Source organism: Stegostoma tigrinum, chromosome 20, assembly GCF_030684315.1.
Source record: "Stegostoma tigrinum isolate sSteTig4 chromosome 20, sSteTig4.hap1, whole genome shotgun sequence".
NCBI classification, from domain to species: Eukaryota; Metazoa; Chordata; class Chondrichthyes; order Orectolobiformes; family Stegostomatidae; genus Stegostoma; species Stegostoma tigrinum.
Window position 1 is genome coordinate 2574081 of NC_081373.1, and position 20779 is coordinate 2594859.

The 20779-nt window shown below is 46.5% G+C and overlaps 1 protein-coding gene across 1 annotated transcript in view; it reads right to left on the reverse strand.

Moving 5' to 3' along the window:
* smc3 (structural maintenance of chromosomes 3) overlaps positions 1-20204 on the reverse strand; it is a 98384-nt gene extending 78180 nt beyond the window's left edge. The window contains exons 1-2 of the mRNA XM_059652942.1: positions 20016-20204; positions 2663-2738 (exon numbers count right to left, since the gene is read on the reverse strand). Of these exons, the coding sequence (XP_059508925.1) occupies positions 2663-2738; positions 20016-20030 (91 nt within the window). The 5' untranslated portion in view covers positions 20031-20204. The remainder of the gene's footprint in view (positions 1-2662; positions 2739-20015) is intronic.
* Positions 20205-20779: the final 575 nt, after the last annotated feature.

Consider the following 20779-nt stretch of genomic DNA (forward strand, 5'->3'; position numbering starts at 1 on the left):
CCCACACCCGAGCACCAAATCATCATCTCCAACACCATTCATGACCTCATCACCTCAGGGGGCCTCCCAACCACAGCCTCCAACCTCATTGTTCCCCAACCCCCCACGGCCCGTTTCTATCTTCTTCCCAAAATCCACAAACCTGCCTGCCCTGGTCGACCCATCGTCTCAGCCTGCTCCTGCCCCACCGAACTCATCTCCACCTATCTGGACTCCATTTTCTCCCCTTTGGTCCAGGAAATCCCCACCTACGTCCGTGACACCACCCACACCCTCCACCTCCTCCAGGACTTCCAATTCCCTGGCCCCCAACACCACATCTTCACCATGGACGTCCAGTCCCTGTACACCTGCATTCCGCATGCAGATGGCCTCAAGGCCCTCCGCTTCTTCCTGTCCCGCAGGCCCGACCAGTCCCCCTCCACCGACACCCTCATCCGCCTAGCTGAACTCGTCCTCACCCTCAATAATTTCTCTTTTGACTCCTCCCACTTCTTACAGACTAAGGGGGTGGCCATGGGCACCCGCATGGGCCCCAGCTACGCCTGCCTCTTTGTAGGTTACGTGGAACAGTCCCTCTTCCGCACCTACACAGGCCCCAAACCCCACCTCTTCTTCCGGTACATTGATGACTGTATCGGTGCCGCCTCTTGCTCCCCAGAGGAGTTCGAACAGTTCATCCACTTCACCAACACCTTCCACCCCTACCTTCAGTTCACCTGGGCCATCTCCAGCACATCCCTCACCTTCCTGGATCTCTCAGTCTCCTAAACCAGCCCAGTTCGTCCCCTCCCCCCACTGCACCACACAACCAGCTCAGCTCTTCCCCCCCACCATCCCAAAACCAGTCCAACCTGTCTCTGCCTCCCTAACCTGTTCTTCCTCTCACCCATCCCTTCCTCCCACCCCAAGCCGCACCCCCATCTACCTACTAACCTCATCCCACCTCCTTGACCTGTCCGTCTTCCCTGGACTGACCTATCCCCTCCCTACCTCCCCACCTATACTCTCTCCACCTATCTTCTTTACTCTCCATCTTCGGTCCGCCTCCCCCTCTCTCCCTATTTATTCCAGAACCCTCACCCCATCCCCCTCTCTGATGAAGGGTCTAGGCCCGAAACGTCAGCTTTTGTGCTCCTGAGATGCTGCTTGGCCTGCTGTGTTCATCCAGCCTCACATTTTATTACCTTAGAAGTACATGCCTGCTTTTATATTCAAGTCCGCTCAAAATAAATGCCAAAGTTGCATTTGCCTTCCTAACGACTGATTCAACCTGCAAGTTTACTCGAGAACATCCCGGACGAGAATTCCCAAACCTTTTTGCACTTCAGACTTCTGAGCTTTCTCTCGATTTAGAACATAGTCCATGCTTTTATTCTTCTTAGCAAAGTGCGTGACCTAATACTTTCCCATGTCGTATCCATCTGCCACTTCTTTGCCCACTCACCTAACGTGTCCAAATTGTCTGCAGCCTCCCCACCTCCTCAATACTACCTGTCCCTCTACCTACCGTTGTATAATTTTCAAACTTAGTCAGAATCCCCTCAGTTCCTTCGTCTAGATCATTAGTGTACAAAGTGAAAAGCTGTGGTCCCAACAGTAATTCTTGTTGAACACCACTTGTCACTAGTTGCCATCCTGAGAAAGACCTTTTTAAAACCCCAGTTTCTGCATTCTGCCAGACAGCCAATCTTCTATCCATGCTAGTTCATTGCCTCTAACACCATGGGCCTTTATCTTACTCAGCAGCCTCCTGTGCAGCACCTTATCAAAGGGCTTCTTGAAATCCAGGTAGATAACATCCATTGGCTGTCCTTGGTCTAACCTGCTCATTACCTCCTCAAAAGGATTCCAACACATTTGTCAGGCATGACCTCTCCTTGATGAAGTCATGCTAACTTTGCCCTATTTTACCATGTACTTCCAAGTATTCAGAAATCTCATTCTTCACAATCAACTCAAAAATTTTACCCACAACCAAGGTTAGGCTAATTAATCTGTAATTTTCCATCATTTGCCTTGCTCCCTTTTTAAACAGGGGTGTTATTTTAGCCATTTTTCAGATGTCTGGAATTTGCCCTGACTCTAGCGATCCCTGAAAGATCACCACTAACACCTCCACTATCTCTTCAGCTATCTACTTAAGAACTCAGGGGTACAGTCCATCTGGTCCTGGTGATTTATCCACCTTCAGACCATTCATACTTTAGAACTGGAAGATTAAACATAAACAAGGCTTTCTTTTCATACTTAAACCAAAGAAATTGCAACTTAGATTATGCATCCAAGTGCCGATAAAGAATACAACCAAACAGTAAGAATACAATCAAGAATCAGACTGACAATGTTTTTGTTAACACGCACAAGAAAGTCCTCTCCTGTCCTGTCTGAATTTTAGCTTAACACCTTTGGGAAAACTTAAAGTCAGAACGTAAATGAGTTTAATCTCAAAATTAATATTCTAAAGTAACCTTATTCATAACTATTATAACTACAAATTTTGTCTATGCAACAAAGTTGAAAATTGGTTCATTTTACATCGGAGTTTACTACAGAAACACAAAGTAATTAAATTATTTTCATGCAGTTAACTAGAAAATTTCTCATAGTCAAGCAAGCATTCTGAAAAATCCTTTTTGAACAAGCATCCTCAGAAACTTACCTATAACATTATGCTTAGAGCTGAAAGGATCAACTATGGTTTGATCCCTGTAACTGCGGAAACCCTGGATAATCACCTAGAAGACAAGAAGTGCAAACAACTTAAGCTTTCAGTTTTATAAAACTAACCCCCACACTTACACCTTTACGTCAACACCTCTTAACCAATGAAGAAAACTTTTTCACATCAAAATCCTACCATAATCCCCATCCTACAGCGGAAAACAAAAAAATACTATCCAATCTAAACAGGAAATGTGGTTAAAAATAAATTACATGGATTAATTACAATACTTTGTGGATATCTTGAAACCCGCAGTCCGGTTCCTTTTAAATGTAAAACATGTTACAGGCTCAAGTCTCATTCAGGTCTTCAGGGTCCAGATCTATAAAGTAATGCAAACACCTTAACTGCCAATGAATGAAAATGGTGTGCCAGATTCCCGGATGACAGCCTCGATGATGCATTGTTAGAGCTATGTGGCCAAATATCACAGGACAGTGACTACGCACACAATATGTTCACTGAAGTCATTTTCATGGAAACAGGCCCTTCAGCCCAACAAGTCCACAGTGACCCTCAGACCATCCCACCTAGACCTATCCCCCTGTAACCCACTTAATTTACACATCCCTGAAAACTATGGGAAATTTGACATGGCCAATCTACTTAGCCTGCAAAACTTTGGACTGAGGGAGGAAACCAGAGCACCTGGAGGAAACCCATGCAGACACAGGGAGAACGTGCAAACTCCACACAGACAGTTACCCGAGGGTCAAATCGAACCTGGGTCCCTGGCGCGGTGAGGCAGCAGTGCTAACCACTGAGCCACTGTGCCACCTGATAGAATCCTTACAGATTCTATGATTCATGATTTTGATCTAATGACCAACCATTAACAAACATATTAATATCTAGTGTTCAGAAGGTCCTTGTTACAAAGAAAACAGCTGTTTTGTTTAGTAGGTACCTTTTTCTCCACATCCTAAAGCACTTTGCAGTTAGTTAAGTGCTTCTGAAATATAACACAACAGTCATAAGTAATAATAACCAGATAATTTGTCTCTGAGATATTGGAGGATAAATATCAGCCTCACATTAACGTCACTTTCAAAAAGATAACACCTCCTAAAGTATAACATTCCATCAGTTCAACACGAGCCCAACACTTTTGCTCTCAAACATTAAAGTGGAAATTAAACCTACAACCTCTTAACTCAAGAGGCAAGACTGCTCACTACTAAGCCATGCCTGACATAATTGGGCATCCATTGCAAAGACTACACCTGCCGCAGGCTTTACAGAAATGTGTATTATGTGAAACATCACCCTTTAATATGACTGAATGTTTTACTATCATGAATGTTTAATGCCATGATAAACTTCAGTTTTACAGCTGCAACCTATTAGGACCAAAATGTTGTTGGGATGTCATTACGTAGCAAACAAGACAACTTTGGGACAAAGTGTCTTCAAAACCTAAAACATCGACAAAAAGGTACCCTTTGTTATCTCCAGATAGAAATTCTGCTTCTGAGGGGTCAGGATATAACTTCTGCTTTCCAAGTATTATTCTTCCTTTCAATAAACAATTGTTGTTGTTCCCATGAGCCCAGCCTTCCACAAACAGGAGATATGACTCTAAGATTGGACCTTGCAGATTAGATAGAGCCATTAGCTGCAATAACCACAGTGAACTTTACATCGGCTACATTCCAAATGTCCCATCACCTCCAAGCGGCACAATGCAAATCTGAATCACAATAAATCCCTTTGGTTGTTCACAGACATCATGTCCATAACCAGTATGTACTGCAGTACTCCCGAAACGGTATACGTTACTAGATGCGATTCTGCACTTGGACGATATTTGTCCCTCCGCCCCAAGTTCAAAGAATTATGCTCTGTCAGTGCGCAGTATAGTGCACTTGCATGTACTGGAAACTACAAATAATACACAATGCCCTGTACAGACAGTGCACCTTTCCAACACAACAAAATAGAAGATAGCCACTGTGATAACACGGTGTGAAGCTCGATGAACACAGCAGGCCAGGCAGCATCAGAGGAGCAAGAAAATTGACATATCGGGTTGAGACCCTTCTTCAGAAAATAGTCACCTTCTGGTTCATTTTTCAGAGCAATATGTTGAAACCAGAGTCAGAGTCAATCTGCCTGATTTTCGTGTTTAATAAAATTTGCTAAGTTAATTGTCAGTTATCATAAACTGGTGCACTCTCCATGGGAACACCTCTACCATCACTGTCCATTTGCCAACCAATCAACATACTCCTTTCATATGACATGACATAAAAGTTGCTTTCTTTTTACTTTGGAATTTTTTGCAAATTATCCTCCTCAGTACAAGATGAAGAGCTTTAACAAAGTGCACCTATTTTCAGCAGTCAAGTTCTGTGTTATCAAATAAAGATTTGTATTCTAAGCATACAACATCCTAACTGATCATTAAAAAATAAGCTGCAAATGTTTTTATTTTTCACAAATCTCCTGTATGACGATTCATAAATGTGCCAATGCCTCATAAAACTAAGGTATAAAAATGAAAACGTAACATGTAAGATATAATGTTACACAGAATTTACAGGACAATGATTAGTGTTGGCGTTAATGTGCTGTAAGTTTCCTCCCACATGATTTCATTTCTCATCAGCATGTGCTTCTAATTTTTTTCAACGGAATTTTTTTCAGAAACTGCAAGTGAAGCGTACCTTTTTGTTCATACCGTGCCCTTAGATCAGTGAAAAACACACAGCAACAAAATTACAGATTGTGTCTGGGGAGAGTACTTTAAGCTTGAACACTCACTGAAAATACTGCTAACGGCACATCTGTGGCGAACAGAACTGATCTGAAGTGATAGTTGACAGTATCATACCATAATAAAGCGGACTGAATTTAGGGCAGTTATTGAAACCAGTAAGCATGCCTTTACAGAAAAATGCATGCAAATCTAGAACAGTTTCCTTTAAATTTTATTCACATTAGGTCAACTGAATACTTCCAACACTGAGATTGACTATTTTTGGCTTGCAAATTGTATTATGGGTTACAGAAGCAAGGCAGCAGGCTGGGAGTCAAAACATAGACTGGCAATTATCAACAGAGCACGAGAATAGAGCTGCATGGAAGGATGGCCTAATCCCACGTTCCTTGCAATTCTATTGGCACTGCTGTAGTGCATACACAAAAATCAATTCAGTCTTGAATACTTTATTAGTCAATTGCAGTCTACATATAAACTTATCTTGGGGCTTCACTGAAAAATGGAAGTGGTGTTTTGCATTCTGGTTTGTTTCAAGCATTTTCAAAACCCTTTGAAATTTGAAAGTGTTCCGGTAAACGTCTGCTTCAATAACCTTTACTTTGAACAATATACCAAACCTACACCATAAAATACTAATAAAAAGGACTGAGCCTCAAAACAAGGAGTTCAGACATTTTAGCCACAACAAAGTAATGTCCTGTTGGCTCCTGAGCTAGGCTATTATTTTGTAAATTTAATGCATTTTATATTGTATTGTTTACAAACGCTGTTTATGTGCATGTACTGCTGATGTGACCAAAGTATAGGATGGTAAAGCAAGGATGCTGCAACTAAAATAGGTCCACATAATCAAGGTATTTTTGGCATTTAGCCAAAAATATTCCCATCTGGACAACTAAACTGTGCTGTTTTTGTTGCGCAAAAAACATCACCAACCTTACCATGTAAAACCTAAAATAAATACCTAAATCTGATGCCTAGATAACAAAGTGTGGAGGTGGATGGACACAGCAGGCCAAGCAGCATCTTTAGGAGCACAAAAGCTGACGTTTCCGGCCTAGACCCTTCATCAGAAAAGGTGGATGGGGAGAGGATTCTGAAATCGGATTCTCCAGCATCTGCAGTTCCCATTATCTCTGATCACAATTTTAACCTCACTGCAAAGCCTCTTCCAGGATGCCTAACCTGAAGAAGTTACCCTCCTCCCTCCGGACTAACTTCAGGGGATCTCTCTCCCACTGCAACTCTCAACTCTCCTCTCCACCTATCTTCTCCTCTATCCATCTTCAGTCCGCCTCCCCCTCTCTCTCTATTTATTTCAGAATCCTCTCCCCATCCCTCTTTTCTGATGAAGGGTCCAGGCCCGAATCGTCAGCTTTTGTGCTCCTAAGATGCTGCTTGGCCTGCTGTGTTCCACACAGCTCCACACTTTGTTATCTCGGATTCTCCAGCATCAGCAGTTCCCATAATCTCTAAAATCTGATGCCTAATGTCCAAGATGGAAAAACTTCACATCTGGGCCAGCTACCTTTTTTTTCCCCATTCATTCAGGGGGCTTGGACATCGCAGGATGGCCAGTGTTTCGTGCCCTTGAGAAGGTGGTGAGCTGCCTTCTTCAACCGCTGCAATCCATGTGGTGTAGGCTGGTATGCAATGCCATCATGGGAGCTACTCCCAGAATTTTGACCCTGTAACAGTGAAGGAATGGTGACATATTTCCAAGTCAGAATGGTGACTGGCTTGGAAGGAAGCTTGCAGGTGGTAATGCTCCCATATATCTGCCGATTCGATTTGTTTTATTTATTGTCACTTATATCTTGTCCCAAAATACAGTGAGAAGTGTTACATAGTGTTGCCACTCTCCAGCACCCTAACAGAACAAAACATCTTTACAGTTCTTCTTGTTAAGCCTACAAGTCCCCTCCGCCGCATCACCACAGCTGGAATGAAAGTCACTTTCACTGATACCTCATCACTATCAGGCCTTGCTGGACCTCACCATTCAAAAGCTTCGATGCTGCTGGGTACTGCACCAGCCCAAACATGTCTCCGCCATCGCTGGAATCCACTTCAGTCATACCTCACCAATGCAGAGCCACAATGCCGCCAGGTACCGTACTAGCCCAAACCTGGCTCCGCCATTAGTCCGCTTCAGGTACACCTCAACGTTGCAGATCCTGCTGAGTCTCGTACTGGGCATCGCCAGGAACCTAAACGTGCCTCCTCAACAGCAGGCATTACTTGGCACTAGGACTGCCTCGATGCAGAAGCTGCCGGGAACTCAAATTCTCTCTGGCACCATCAAGAATTCGCATTGTCTGGCCCATTCGCCGTCAATGCAAACACCGCAACTGATCTCTTCACCAAGAGCTAAGTAAAAATAAAAACAATAAGAAAGAGAACTGAAAATAGTAAAGAAACAAAAAGCGGATGGAACGGATAAGCACAAGGCTCAAAAGCCCATCTCCGCCACCTTCTTACCAGAAGCTTTGTCCTTCAAGATGCAAGTGTTCGTGGATTTAGAAGGTGCTAAGGATCTTTGGTGAATTTGAGCAGTGCACCTTGTATACAGTACACACCTCTGCTATTGAGTTTCAGTGGTGAACAGCATGGATGTTTGTGGATGTGGTGTCAATCAAAGACTGCTTTGTACTGGATGGCATCAAGCTTCTTCAACATTGTTGGAGTTGCACCCAGCCAGGTGACTGGGGAGTATTCCACCACACTCCTGACTTGTACCCTGTAGAGGACAGCCAGGCTTTGGGGAGTCAGGTGGTGAGCTACTCACCACAGTATCCTTAGCCTCTGACCTGTTTTTGTATCACTGCTTTGTACGGCAAGTCCAGTGGAGTTTCAGATCATGGTAACACCCCTGGAATTTTGACATTGGGCGATCTAGTGATGGTGACACCATTGAATTTCAAGGGTGGAGTGGTTAGATTGTTTCTTATTAGGTAGGGTTATTGTCTGGAATTTCTTGTCAGCCCAAACCGGCAAATTGTCCAAACCCTGTTGCATTTAAACATGTGAGGCTGGATGAACACAGCAGGCCAAGCAGCATCTCAGGAGCACAAAAGCTGACGTTTCGGACCTAGAACCTTCATCAGAGAGGGAGATGGGGAGAGGGAACTGGAATAAATAGGGAGTGGGGGGGGGGGGAGGCGGACTGAAGATGGAGAGTAAAGAAGATAGGTGGAGAGAGTATAGGTGGGGAGGTAGGGAGGGGATAGGTCAGTCCAGGGAAGACGGACAGGTCAAGGAGGTGGGATGAGGTTAGTAGGTAGATGGGGGTGCGGCTTGGGGTGGGAGGAAGGGATGGGTGAGAGGAAGAACCGGTTAGGGAGGCAGAGACAGGTTGGACTGGTTTTGGGATGCAGTGGGGGGAGGGGACGAACTGGGCTGGTTTAGGGATGCAGGAGGGGAAGGGGAGATTTTGAAACTGGTGAAGTCCACTTTGATACCATTAGGCTGCAGGGTTCCCAGGCGGAATATGAGTTGCTGTTCCTGCAACCTTCGGGTGGCATCATTGTGGCAGTGCAGGAGGCCCATGATGGACATGTCATCTAGAGAATGGGAGGGGGAGTGGAAATGGTTTGCGACTGGGAGGTGCAGTTGTTTGTTGTGAACTGAGCGGACGTGTTCTGCAAAGCGGTCTCCAAACCTCCGCTCGGTTTCCCCAATGTAGAGGAAGCCGCACCGGGTACAATGGATGCAGTATACCACATTGGCAGATGTGCAGGTGAACATCTGCTTAATGTGGAATGTCATCTTGGGGCCTGGGATAGGGGTGAGGGAGGAGGTGTGGGGGCAAGTGTAGCATTTCCTGCGGTTGCAGGGGAAGGTGCCGGGTGTGATGGGGTTGGAGGGCAGTGTGGAGCGAACAAGGGAGTCACGGAGAGAGTGGTCTCTCCGGAAAGCAGACAGGGGTGGGGATGGAAAAATGTCTTGGGTGGTGGGGTCGGATTGTAAATGGAGAAAGTGTCGGAGGATGATGCATTGTATCCGGAGGTTGGTGGGGTGGTGTGTGAGAACGAGGGGGATCCGCTTTGGGCGGTTGTGGCGGGGGCGGGGTGTGAGGGATGTGTTGCGGGAAATACGGGAGACGCGGTCAAGGGCGTTCTCGATCACCGTGGGGGGAAAGTTGCGGTCCTTAAAGAACTTGGACATCTGGGATGTGTGGGAGTGGAATGTCTTATCGTGGGAGCAGATGCGGCGGAGGCGGAGGAATTGGGAATAGGGGATGGAATTTTTGCAGGAGGGTGGGTGGGAGGAGGTGTATTCTAGGTAGCTGTGGGAGTCGGTGGGCTTGAAATGGACATCAGTTACAAGCTGGTTGCCTGAGATGGAGACTGAGAGGTCCAGGAAGGTGAGGGATGTGCTGGAGATGGCCCAGGTGAACTGAAGGTTGGGGTGGAAGGTGTTGGTGAAGTGGATGAACTGTTCGAGCTCCTCTGGGGAGCGAGAGGCGGCGCTGATACAGTCATCAATGTACCGGAGGAAGAGGTGGGGTTTGGGGCCTGTGTAGGTGCGGAAGAGGGACTGTTCCACGTAACCTAAAAAGAGGCAGGCATAGCTGGGGCCCATGCGTGTGCCCATGGCCACCCACTTAGTCTGTAGGAAGTGGGAGGAGTCAAAAGAGAAGTTGTTGAGGGTGAGGACGAGTTCAGCTAGGCAGATGAGAGTGTCGGTGGAGGGGGACTGGTCAGGCCTGCGGGACAGGAAGAAGCGGAGGGCCTTGAGGCCATCTGCATGCTGAATGCAGGTGTATAGGGACTGGACGTCCATGGTGAATATGAGGTGTTGGGGGCCAGGGAATTGGAAGTCCTGGAGGAGGTGGAGGGCGTGGGTGGTGTCACGGACGTAGGTGGGGAGTTCCTGGACCAAAGGGGAGAAAATGGAGTCCAGATAGGTGGAGATGAGTTCGGTGGGGCAGGAGCAGGCTGAGATGATGGGTCGACCAGGGCAGGCGGGTTTGTGGATTTTGGGAAGGAGATAGAAACGGGCCGTGCGGGGTTGGGGAACATTGCTTTCCGGAGAGACCACTCTCCCCGTGACTCCCTTGTTCGCTCCACACTGCCCTCCAACCCCACCACACCCGGCACCTTCCCCTTCAACCGCAGGAAATGCTACACTTGCCCCCACACCTCCTCCCTCACCCCTATCCCAGGCCCCAAGATGACATTCCACATTAAGCAGAGGTTCACCTGCACATCTGCCAATGTGGTATACTGTATCCATTGTACCCGGTGCGGCTTCCTCTACATTAGGGAAACCAAGCAGAGGCTTGGAGACCGCTTTGCAGAACACCTCCGCTCAGTTTGCAACAAACAACTGCACCTCCCAGTCGCAAACCATTTCCACTCCCCCTCCCATTCTCTAGACGACATGTCCATCATGGGCCTCCTGCACTGCCACAATGATGCCACCCGAAGGTTGCAGGACAGCAACTCATATTCCGCCTGGGAACCCTGCAGCCATATGGTGTCAATGTGGACTTCACCAGTTTCAAAATCTCCCCTTCCCCTACTGCACCACACAACCAGCCCAGCTCTTCCCCCCCACCCACTGCATCCCAAAACCAGTCCAACCTGTCTCTGCCTCCCTAACCGGTTCTTCCTCTCACCCATCCCTTCCTCCCACCCCAAGCCGCACCCCCATCTACCTACTAACCTCATCCCACCTCCTTGACCTGTCCGTCTTCCCTGGACTGACCTATCCCCTCCCTACCTCCCCACCTATACTTTCTCCACCCATCTTCTTTACTCTCCATCTTCGGTCCGCCTCCCCCCCCTCTCCCTTTTAATTCCAGTTCCCTCTCCGATGAAGGGTCTAGGCCCGAAACGTCAGCTTTTGTGCTCCTGAGATGCTGCTTGGCCTGTTGTGTTCATCCAGCCTCACATTTTATTATCTTGGAATTCTCCAGCATCTGCAGTTCCCATTAATTCTGCATTTAAACATGAACAGCTTCAGTATCTGAGCAGTCACAAATGATATTGAACATTACACAATCATCAGCGAACATCCCCACTTCTGATGTCCTGATGGTGGGAGGGTCATCGATGAAGCAGCTGAAGTTGGTTGGGCCGAGAACTCTATCTTGAGGAAATCCTGGAGAGTCGGCCTGGAGCTGAGATGACTCATCTCCACAACCAACTTCCTATGTGCAGGTAGGACGCCAACCAGCTGAGAGTTTGCCCCCGATCCCAGTTTTTCTAGAGGTCCATGAATACACACGCAGCCAAATGCAGCTTTGATATCAAGGGCTGTCACTCTCACCTCACCCTGGAAGTTAGTTCCTTTGGTCGATGTTTGAACCAAGGTTGTATGTAGCGAGGTCGGGGAGAAGCCAAACAGGACATCACTGAGCAGGTGCTGCTTGATAGCACTGCTGATGACACCTTCCATCACTTTACTGATGATCAAGAGTAGACTGATGGGGCAGTAATTGACCAGGTGGGATTTGTCCTTTTCTGTGTACAGGACATACTTGGGCAATTTTTCATTGTTGGGTTGTAACTGAATTGGAGACGCTTGGCTCAGAAAGAGGCAAATTTTGGAGCATAAATCACAAGCAAAATCTGGAATGTTGTAAGGGCCCATAGCTTTTGCAGAACCCAGTGCCTCCAAATCTGTTTCTTTCATTCACTCCATGTGATATCAATTGGATGAAGACTGTTATTCACGATGCTGGGGACCACAGGAGGTCAAGATGGATCATCCACTTGGCAATTCTGGCTGAAGATTGCTGTAAATGCTTCAGCCTTACCTTTGCACAGATGTGTTGGGCTCTCCAATCGTTAAGGATGGGGATATTTGTGGAGCCCCCCTTCCATTGAGTTATTTAATTGTCCTTCACCATTCATTGATGCCCTCATCACTATGAGTCCTTGCTGGACCTCACCACGTGGACGTGGCAGGTCTGCAGAGCTTATATCTGATTCACTGGTTGTGGGAATCACAGAATTATTTCTATCACTTGCTGTTTGTCACTGCAAGTAGCCCTGTTTGGTAATTTCACCAGGGTGGCACCTCATTTTTAAGCATGGTGCTGCTCCTGGAATGCGCTGCTGAATTCTCCATTGAACCAGGTTTGATCCCCTAGCTTAATGGTAATGGTAGAGAGAGAATATGCCAAGCCATGATTTGTACGCCAGCACATTCTTGCTGCTGTTGATGACCCATAGCGCCTCATGGATGCCCAGTCTTGAGCTGCTAGATCTGTTCAAAGTCTGTTCCATTTAGCATGGTGATAATGCCACACAAAAAAATGGAGAATATTCTCAATGTGAAGGCAGGACTTTGCCTCCACAAGGACTGTGTGATGGCTGCTCTTGCCAATACTGTCATGGACAGATGCATCAGTAGACAGCAGTCTGGGTAAGGCGGAGGTCAAATATGCTCTTCTTGGTTCCGTCACCACCTGCCAGTCTAGCGGCTATGTCCTTTAGGACCTGACCAGCTCGATCAGTCATGCTGCTTGCCAAGCCACTTTTGGCGGTGTGCACTGAAATACCCTACCCAGAGTACATTTCGCACCCTTACTCAGTGCTTGCTTCAAGTATTGTCCAACATGGAGGAGTACTGATTCATCAGCTGACGGAGGACTGTACATGGTAACAAGAAGGAGTCTTCCTTGCCCAAGTTTAACCTGATGCCACGAGATTTCATGAGGTCCAGAGTCAACGCTGAGCATTCCCACAGGAACTCCCTCCCATCTGCCACCACTGCTTGGTCTGTCTGCCAATTGGATAAAACATATCCAGAGAGATGGTGGTGGTGGTGTCTGGGACAATTTAAAGTATGCTTCGATGAATATGGCCAGGTCAAGCTACTATACTTTCCCAATTGTGGCACACTACCCCACATATTCTTAACAGTAACATTGCAGAGTCAACAGGGCCATTTCTGCCATTGTCTTTTCCCATGTCTAGGTTGAAGCTGAGACTTTATAGTGATTGATACAACTGTATGGTTTACCACACTGCAGTGGGTCCCAGGTAGACCAGACTAGGTGAGGATGGCAGATTCTCTTCCCCGAAGGAGATTAGTGATCATATGCTGCTTTTACATATTATAACTAACTTTAAAAAAAACTGCATCCAGAGAAGATGGGCAGCACAAATGCAGTTTTTATATCAAAGGAACTCCACAAAATAAGTTTCACATTTTTGAATGCACTGGAATTTACCACTTCAATGCAATCAAGCAGATTACAAGAGGTGGAGGTGCCGGTGCCAGTATCGGACTAAGGTGGACAAAACCAGAAGTCACATGGCACCAAGTTATAGTCCATAGTCCAACCGGTTTATTTGAAATCACAAGCTTTTGGAGCATAGTCCCTTCGTCAGGCGAAGTCAGAGGGAGGCACAGAGAACACAGAACGTATTGGCAGAGAGATCAAAAGATCATCCAAATGGTGTGAGTAGGGCTCTGAATAATAAGTCTCTGCACATGATCAAAAGTGTTAGACAGTGTGAGTAAAATGTCAACAACTGACTAAAAAGGGGATGACCCATAGTCCAATTAAGCAGAGAGATAATTACAAAAAATTAAAAATACGATGCTGCTGGAGACAAACCTAATGACTGGAATAACATAATAAAATGTGAGGCTGGATGAACACAGCAGGCCAAGCAGCATCTCAGGAGCACAAAAGCTGACGTTTCGGGCCTAGACCCTTCATCAGAGATGAAGGGTCTAGGCCCGAAACGTCAGCTTTTGTGCTCCTGAGATGCTGCTTGGCCTGCTGTGTTCATCCAGCCTCACATTTTATTATCTTGGAATCTCCAGCATCTGCAGTTCCCATTATCTCTGACTGGAATAACATGATAGGTTCAAGAGTTGCATGCCGAGGGTCTAGCCAAACTAATAAGTAATTCAAAACTGTACAAACTAATTAAGATAGAGCAATTAATAACAATTTATCAAGGTGATGGAGTCAAAACAGGACAGTACGGAAGATTTTACAGAAACACAACAGTGGGGTGGGATCATATGTAGCGCGACCTAAACCCAAGATCACGGCTGAGGCCATTTTCATGAGTATGGTAATTGACTACCAGTTTCTGCTTGGTAATTCTGCATTGTTGCACATCTCGAAGGCTGCCTTGGAAGTCGCTCATGCAAAGATAAGAAGCTGAATGTCCCTGACCACTGAAGGGGTTCCCCAACTGGGAGGGAACATTCCTGTCTGGCAATTGTTACACAATGTCCATTCATCCGTTATCATAGTATCTGCACAGATATGGCCCAGTCACATGAGTATCTTCCGTGTGCACAGTGGGCTGTGTCCCCATGTGTGATTGTAGCGTCCAAATCCATGATCTGACGTCTTGCAGAGGTTGCCATGGCAAGGCTGTGTGGTGTTGTGGTTAATGCTGTCCTGAAGGCTGGGTAGCTTGCCGTAAATGATGGTCTGTTTAAGCTTGGCAGTTGTTTGAAGGTGATTGGTTGCGTAGGAAGGATCTTGGCGAGATGCTCATCAATGACATGTTGAAGGCTGTGAAGGACATGGTGTAGTCTCTCCCCTCCAGGGAAGTACTGGATAAATACTAGGTCAGATCCCGTGCCTGTCCTCTGAGGAGGTCACTGCAATTTTTCACTGTGGCACATCAGAACTGATGATCAATAAGTTGAGCATTATATCCCATTCTTATGAGGGCGTCCGTCACATTCCTCCTCATCTGAGCATGGGGCCTGATGCATGCACATGTAGTGTGCTGAACGGAAGCTCTCAGCAGTGTCCCCTTCACAGCACACTTTAGCACAGTGCAAGTTAAACCATAAGCTAGCATCCTGAGACCTGTGTTGCAGTTGTTTCTTCTTTTCGTATTTCACTACCTCGTACTTTATTGGTTAATAAACTAAACCCTGGATAAATTGGTTCCTTCCGAAAAAAAATCCAAGAGGGAAGGGAACTTTTTCCAAATCTAACTTGATGTGACCAATTGAGGGCAAGGGTTTGAATAAAGACAGGGAGACAATTCTTCCCTTCCTCAGCCAGGAAGGCAATGAATGCAGTGAAGAAAGGGAAGATTTGCCTTTACAGGATTGCAGAAAATAGGAGTAGTAGGAGGCCAACTGGCCCTTCAAGCTTGCTCTGCCATACAATATAATTACTACTGACCATCCAACTCAGCAACTCTTCCTGTTTTCCCCCATACCTTGCAATCATTCAGCCTTCAGACGTATATCTAACTCCTGCTTGAAAACATTCAACGTTTGGCCTCAACCACTCTCTGCAGCAGAGAATTCCGCAGGCTCACCACTCTCAGAATGAAGACATTTCTCTGCATCTCAGTCCTAAATGAAATAGCCTGTATCCTTACTCTGTGACTCCTGGTTCTGAACTCCTCAGTCATCAGGTACATTCGCTATGTTTACCATGTCTTGTCCTGATAGAATTGCATAAGTTTCTATGAGATCACTCCTCATTCTTCTAAACTTCAGTGAGCATAGTTTTAACCAATCCAGTCTCTCCTCAGGCATCAGTCCTGCCATCCCAGGAATCTCTCTGGGAACTGGTTTACTTGATTCGTTTCAGTCTTAACATCATAATTACAGCATTGGACAGAATTCGGCCCATCTTGTTGTACGAGTCCTACAACTTGTGTTAATCTCCAGCCTTTTGCCCATATCTCTGCACACTATTTCTATCTAAATAATCATCTGATACAGAAATATAATTCTGTAATAACTTTCATGATGTTAGGGCATAGCAAAGCACTTTACAGCCAATGAAGTAATTTTGAAGTATTTGTGAGATAGTAGGAACTGCAGATGGTGGAGAATCTGAGATAACAAGGTGTAGAGCTGGATGAACACAGCGGCCAAGCAGCATCATAGAAGCAAGAAAGGCTGACGTTTCGGGACTAGACCATTGTTCAGAAATGAGGGAGGGGAAGGGGGTTCTGAAATAAATAGGGAGAGGGGGAGACGGACAGATGGATCGAGGAGAGGATAGGCAGAGAGGAGACAGACAGGTCAAAGAGGCGGGGATGGAACCAGTGAAGGTGAATGTAGGTGGGGAGTTAGGGTGGAGGTAGGTCAGTCCAGGGAGGACAGACAGGTCAAGCGGACGGGATGAGGTTAGTAGTTAGGAAATGGGAGTGGGGCTTGAGGTGGGAGGAGGGGATAGGTGGGAGGAAAGTCAGGTTAGGGAGGCAGGGATGCGCTGGGCTGGTTTTGGGATGTGGTAGGTGGAGAGGAGATTTAAGCTTGTGAAGTCCACATTGATGCCATTGGGCTGCAGGGTTCCCAAGCGGAATATGAGGTGCTGTTCCTGTAACCTTCGGTTGGCATCGTTGTGGCACTGCAGGAGGGCCAGGATGGACATGTCTTCTGAGGAATGGGAGGGGGGAGTTGAAATTGTCTGCAACTGGGGAGGTGCAGCTGTTTAGTGCAAACCGAGCATAGGTGTTCTGCAAAGCGGGCGCCAAGCCTCCACTTAGTTTCCCCGATGTAGAGGAGGCCACAACGTGAACAGTGGATGCAGTATACCACATTAGCACATGTGCAGGTGAACATCTGTTTGATGTGGAAAGTCTTCTTGGGGCCTGGGATGGGGTTGTTGGGGGTGGGGGGTGTAGGGACAGGTATAGCACTTCCTGTAGTTGCAGGGAAAAGTTCTGGATGTGGTGGGGCTGGAGGGGAGAATGGAGCGGACAAGGGAATCACAGAGCAAGCGGTTCCTCCGGAAAGCAGATAAAGGTGGGGAGGGAAAAATATCTTTCTTGATGGGGTCGGATTGCAGATGGCAGACCTGTCGGAGGTTGATGTGTTGGATCCGGAGGTTGATGGGGTGGTATGTGAAGACGAAGGGGATTTTGTTTTGGTTGTTATTGCAGGGAGGGGGTGAGGGATGAGTTGCAGGAAATGCGGGAGACACGGTCGAGGGCGTTCTCAACCACAGTGGGGTGGGGTGGGGCGGGGGGAGGGGGGAGGGGGGATCCTTGAAAAACAAGGTCATCTGAGATGTATGGGAGTGGAATGCCTCATCCAGGGAATAGGGGATGGATTTTTGCAGGAAGGTGGGTGGGAAGAGGTAGATTTAATTTTGAAGTATAGCCAATAAGAAACTCAACAGCCAATTTACACACAAGTTCCCACAAACAGCAATATCATAACAACCACAAAATCTTCTTCTACTGCAGGGAGAAGATAAGTCAAGCTTTTGACCAGCCACAAAAGGCTAATTGACTTCATCCATACTGTAACCATTCAAAGACCCCACATTTTGTTTTTAAGTAATAACTGGCCAGGATGGCCAATCTGGATAGCCACTGTATCAGAGATAATGGGAACCGCAGATGCCAGAGAATCCAAGATAACAAAGTGTGGAGCTGAATGAGCACAGCAGGCCAACAGCACAAAAGCTGACGTTTCGGGCCTAGGCCCTTCATCAGAGCACAGGATAGCCACTGTGCTCTGCCAAATTGTGCCATGATATTTCACTACCACCTGAGGAGACAGATGGGGCCTTAGTTGAACCACTCTTCCAAAGTATGGGTCCTCTGACAAGGCAGTACTCCTGCAGTATTACACCGGTATTTCATTTAAGATTTTTGCACTCAAGTCTTTGGAGTGGCACTTGAATCACAATGTTCTCACTCAGAAGTGAAAGGGTGCTACTAACTGCAGTCTGAGAATTATCGCTTACACCACCACACAAATATTTAACGAGATACACTTGTGGCAAAGGTGTGACAGACTGTTTTTTAAAACACAAACCTGCAGCTGAAAAATTCTTCTGCACATTGCAGTGGATCCAGTGTAGGGCACACCGGGAATGGATGGCACATTCCTTTGCTAAGGGTATTAGTGAAGCAGATAGGTTTTTCTGACAACTGACTGTTGGTTACATGATTGCCATTTTTTATTGAACTCGTGATTGGATACTAACACTACAGTAGAGTACAAGAGTAGGAAATCTTACTGCAACTGTGCAAGGGAGATAGTGTCTGGAGTACTGTAAGCAGTCTGAGTCTCCACAGTTATGGAGAGATAATTCCATTGAAAGCAGTTGTGAAAACATATACTAGGATGACCCCTGGTATGGAGGGATTGTCATATGTGCAAAAGTTAAACCAGTTGGGACTGTACCCACTGGAGTTTAGAGGAATGACAGATGACTGCATTGAAACATATAGGATTGTTAAGGGACTTGACAGGATAAATGTTGAAAGATGCTTTCCCTCATGGCAGAGTGAGTCTAAGAGAAGAGGGCATAGTTTCAGAATAAACAGGTGCCTGTTTAAGACTGAGATGAGGAAGAGTTTTTATTTTCTCTCTCTCTCTGAGGGTTGAGTCTTTGCATCTCCTTGCCAGACCGCTTTAGGAACGGAGTCAGAGTAGAATCACAGCATCCCTACAGTACAAAATGAGGCCACTCTCCCTAACAAGTCTGCATTGACCCAACAAACAGCATCTCACCCAATCCCCATAACCTCACATTTACCATGGCTAACCCACCTAGCCGGCACAGTCCTGATCACCAGAGCAATTAAGCACAGCCAATCCACCTAATATGAACTGTCGGAGGAAATTTGAGCACCTGACTGGCCAAACAAAGGGAGAACATACAAAATCCATAGATAGTAACCAAAGCTGAGATTAAACCTGGATCCCCAGTGTTACGAGACAGCAGTGATAACCGCTATACCTGTGTTTATTTTAGGCAGAGACAAATAGGTTCTTCATTAGTAGGAGAATCAAGGATTATGGGAAAAGGCAGAAAAGTGGATGTGATGAATGTCTGACCAGTCATGATTCTATTGAATAGCAGGGCAGGCTTGAGGAGCTTAATGGCCAACTGTTGTTCTTATTTCTTATGGTTTAAACCCACGTCCCCAGAACACACTGGCCTGGGGTTCTGAACTGCTGGTCCAGTGATATCACCACTATCTCCCCAGGCATAATTCGTTGAACAGATGAAGGAATACGTTGAGAAGGGTTCCTGTGTATGTTAAAAGTGCTATCTCCATGCACGTTAGGTATCCATTCTCTTTCCCCATAAAAGAAAATCACAATCAACAACTTGGAGCCTCTTGGGCAGACAGCATCCAGTTCCATAAATCCCGCCTGTACTTTAAAAGACATTTATTCCGGACGGCCCTGTGTCAATCCAACGAACTACCTGGCTGCATTATCCCCTTCTGATAAAATAATAAAATAGAGCTTATGGGCCCTCTGCCTACGCAAATGACAAGGAAGACGGTCAGAAGCCGGGGGGATGAATATCGGCCTTTTGAAGTTGGGGCCTGTCACTTCACAATTTTACAGGTGAATTCTAATTTTACTTCTTAGTTGCACTGTCATGCGTTAAAAATATCCACATATTTAGTAAACTGTTGTCAGTTTATGATCATATAGATCCTAAAATGTTCGATCAAGTGGATGTGAGCAAATAAACGCTCCTTATCGGACACTTGATGCGGTATTTTCTTCCAATAGGAAGAATAACCATCCCGGCCATTCCTCCCCCCCGCCGCGGGACCCGGCCGTTCGCCCCCCAACGGGGCCGGCGAGGCCCGGCCGTTCGCTCCCAGCCTCGCCGAGCGGGGCCTTTACCTGTTTAATGTACATATCTCGCGTCCCTCAGCGGCACTGGAGGCTATCCTCCCCACCGCCTTCCGACCGTCGTTATTAAATTAATAAAAATAACCTCCTCCGCCGCCGAGAACCGGGGGCAACGACAATAAAAAAAACAAACAAAAATAACCCGAAAGCGGCAAAACTCCGACAAAATGGCGGCTCCCCTCACCCTGTACCAAAGCAGTGACCATGGGGTAGTAAGAAAGGCAACAAGGGAAATGCATGGGATAGAAGCATTCAACTGATCGACCCATCCATTATCATTTAGTGATAATTTATATTAATGTTTGTTTTTGAAATTTCCCTCGAATTCTGGAACAGAAGAATGTTTCAACGCACTGCACACAGTCTGTACCCCCTATTTGATGTTGGTATGGTCCAGGAGCGGTCAAACATTTGGCGCCAATGGAACGTTCTGGCGCCTGGAGCGGGGCTTCCACTTAAAGGGGCATGCAGATCGGGCTCTTTAAACACAGCCCAGCCTTTTTTGCCGGCGGGCTTTTATTTCACAATGAGCTTTCGTATCTGTTTCAGCCAACCTGTACAGATATGTTATTACACACGTACCTCAAACTTCTGGGTCAGAGGTGGTGTCATTACCATTGCACTGCAAGACCCGTTCTAACTGGTACAGATATTTGCCATCATCAACCTGTTCACATTATGATACATGTACCTGCCACTTAAACCTGGTCCTCCTGGCTCAGAGGTAGAGAAGCTACAAGAGGCCCCTAAGATAG